Raw genomic sequence first — 3,339 nt, 5'->3', positions numbered from 1 at the left:
TAGCGTTAGTGTTAGGGTTAGGGTTATATTTAGGGTTAGAGTTAGGGTTAGTGTTAGGATTTGGGTATGGGTTTGGGTTAGGTTTAGGGTCAGGATTTGGGTTAGGATTAGGGTATGGGTTAGGGTTAGGATTTGGATTAGGTTTTGGGTTAGAGTTAGAATTAGGGTTAGTGTTAGGTTTTGGGTTAAGTTAGGGTTAGAGTTAGGGTTAGGGTTAGGATTTGGGCTAGGGTTCGGGCTAGGGTTAGGGTTAGGATTTGGGTTGTGATTAGGGTTATGGTTAGGGTTAGGTTTAGGATTTGCCTTAGGGTTAGGGTTAGAGTTATGGTTAGTTTGGATTTTGAATTATGGTTAGGGTTAGGATTTGGTTTAGGGTTAGTGTTAGGATTTGGGTAAGGGTTAGGGTTAGGGTTGGTGTTAGGGTTTGGATTTGGTTTAGGGTTAGGGTTAGGCTTTGGGTTAGGTTTATGGTTAGGGTGAGGGTTAGGATTTTGGTTAGGGTTAGGGTTTGGGATAGGGTTAGGATTTGGATTAGGTTAGGGTTAGTGTCAAAGTTAGGGTTAGTGTTTGATTTTGGGTTTGGGTTTGGTTAGGGTTTGGATTTGGGTTATGGTTAGGGTTATGGTTAGGGTTATTTTAGGATTTGGGTTAGAGTTTGGTTTAGGGTAAGTGTTCAGTTTAGAGTTGGGTTTTGGGTTAGGGTTAGGGTTAGGGTTTGTATTTGCATTAGGGTAGGTTTAAGGTTTGGATTTGGGTTAGGGTTAGGTTTAGGGCTAAGTTTTGATTTAAGGTTAGGTTTAGGGTTAGGATTTGGTTGAGGGTTAGGGTTTGGATTTGGGTTAGGGTTAGGGTTAGGGTTAGTGTTAGGGTTAGGATTTGGGTTAGGGTTAGTGTTCTGGTTAGGGTTAGGGATAGGGTTAGGGTTAGAGTTAGGGTTAGTGTTAGGTTTTGGATTAGGGTTAGGGAAGTATTAGGATTTGGTTTTGGGTTAGGTTAGGTTTAGATTTAGGGTTATTATTAATTTTGGGTTAGGGTTAGGGTTTGATTTAGCTTAGGGTTTCGGTTAGGGTTAGAATTAGAGTTAGGCTTAGTGTTAGGTTTTGGGTTAGGATTAGTATTAGTGTTAGGGTTAGTTTTAGGTTTTGGGTTCCAGTTAGGGATAGGTTTAGGGTGAGGTTTAGGTTTACGGTTAGGATTAGAATTTGGGTTAGGGTTAGCGTTAAGGTTAGGGTTAGAGTTAGGGTTAGTGTTATGTTATGACTTATGTTAATGATTAGGGTTAGTGTTAGGTTTAGTGTCAGGGTTAGGGTTAGGGTTAGATTTAGGGTTAGGTTTAGGGTTATTGTTAAGATTTGGGTATGGTTTAGTGTTAGGTTTAGGATATAGGTTATGTTTAGTGTTCGGCTAAGGGTTAGGATTTGGATTAGGAATTGGGTTAGGTTTAAAGCGAGGGTTAGTGTTAGGTTTTGGGTTCGGGTTAGGGTTGCTATTTGGGTTAGGGTTCGGGTTTGGGTTAGGGTTAGGATTTGCATTATGATTAGGGTTAGGGTTAGGTTTAGGATTTCGATTAGGGTTAGGGCAAGTGTTAGGGGTAGTGTTGGGTTTTGGGTAAGGTTAGATTTAGGGTTAGGATTTGGGTTAGGGTTAGGGTTATGGTTAGGATTTGGGTTAGGTTTAGGGTTAGGGTTAGTGTTAGTGTTAGGTTTTGGGTTATGGTTAGGGTTAGGTTTAGGGTTAGGGTTGGGTTTTGGAATAGGGTTAGGTTTAGGGTTAGGGTTAGGTTTATGTTAAGGGTTAGGGTTAGGGTTAGTTTTAGGATTAATGATAGGGTTAGGATTACGGCGTGCAGGGGAGCGCCTCCCCGGGACTGGCATTTTGCAGCAGAGACAATTTTTGCTGGAGACGCTGTGAAACAAGTAGAAGGTTCACAGAGGAGAAAGAGGTAAGCTGGGAGGCTTGCCAATGCCGGGCGCCGCCTTCTTCTTCTTCTTCTTCTTCTTCTTCTTCTTCTTCTTCTTCTTCTTCTTCTTCTTCTTCCTCTTCTTCTTCCTCTTCCTCTTCCTCTTCCTCTTCCTCTTCCTCTTCCTCTTCCTCTTCCTCTTCCTCTTCCTCTTCTTCTTCTTCTTCTTCTTCTTCTTCTTCTTCTTCTTCTTCTTCTTCTTCTTCTTCCTCTTCTTCTTCCTCTTCTTCTTCCTCTTCTTCTTCCTCTTCTTCTTCTTCTTCTTCTTCTTCTTCTTCTTCTTCTTCTTCTTCTTCTTCTTCTTCTCCTTCTCCTTCTCCTTCTCCTTCTCCTTCTCCTTCTCCTTCTCCTTCTCCTCCTCCTCCTCCTCCTCCTCCTCCTCCTCCTCCTCCTCCTCCTCCTCCTCCTCCTCCTCCTCCTCCTCCTCCTCCTCCTCCTCCTTTTCTTCTCCTCTTTTCTTCTTCGATTTCTCTTAACTTCGCTCTTGTTTATTCTTCTTGTTTTTCTTCCTCTTTTTGTTCTTCTTCGCATTATCTTCTTATTCTTCACATTCATCTTCTTATTATTCTTTTTCTAGTTCTTTTTCCTTTTCTTGTCCTTCTTCTTCTTCTTCTTCTTTTTCTTCTTCTTTTTCTTCTTCGATTTCTAATTCTTCCTCAATTTCTGTTAATTCTTCTCTTTTTGCTTCTTTTTCTTGATATTCTTTTTTCTTCTTCTTCTTCGCAGTATTCTTATTCTTCACATTCTCCTTCTTCTTTTTCTGTTCTTCTTCAAGGAGAATGAGAGGAATTGGAAGTAGAAGTATATTATGAAGAAGAAATAGAAGATTAAGAGGAAGTAGAAGATTTAGGTGAAGATGAAGAAGAATAAGAAGAAAGAAGAAGAAGAAAAAGAAGATGAAGAAGAAGAAGAAGAAAAAGAAGAAGATGAAGACGAAGAAAAAGAAGAAGAAAAAGAAGAGGAGGAGGAGCAGAAGCAGTATAACAAGAAGAATTAGTTGAAGAGAAGACGAAGAAGACGATGATGAAGACATCAAAAATGACGATGAAGAAGGCGAAGATGAAGAAGATGAAGAGGAAGTCGAAGAAGATGAAGAAGAGAAGACAGAGAAAAGGAAGACGAAGAAGAATACGAATAAAACTAAATCGCTGATCAAGACGAAGACGAAGAAGAAGAAGACCAAGTTGAAGAAGAAGACGATGAAGACGAGGAAGATGAAAAAGTAGAAATAGACGAAGAAGAAGGTGAAGAAGAAGATGGCACAGAAGTAGAATAAGTTGAAGAAAAGAAGGTGAAGAATGCAGTGATGTCTCACTTATGTTGTGATTGTCACTATATGAATGAAATCACAAGTGTTTTCTTTGAGTCCAAACAGTACT

General features: G+C 40.1%; 1 protein-coding gene across 1 annotated transcript in view; it reads left to right on the top strand.

Moving 5' to 3' along the window:
• The window catches only part of LOC311170550 (uncharacterized protein), a gene marked incomplete at both ends in the record, with an annotated part of 7,825 nt that extends 4,864 nt beyond the window's left edge, over positions 1 to 2,961 (top strand). Inside the window, one exon of the mRNA XM_084232954.1 lies at positions 2,866 to 2,961. Coding sequence (XP_084089080.1) covers positions 2,866 to 2,961 — 96 coding nt within the window. The remainder of the gene's footprint in view (positions 1 to 2,865) is intronic.
• Positions 2,962 to 3,339: the final 378 nt, after the last annotated feature.

Source organism: Talpa europaea (genome assembly GCF_964194135.1).
Source record: "Talpa europaea genome assembly, chromosome: 5".
Lineage (NCBI taxonomy): Eukaryota > Metazoa > Chordata > Mammalia > Eulipotyphla > Talpidae > Talpa > Talpa europaea.
This window is presented reverse-complemented; position numbering and strand designations above follow the sequence as displayed.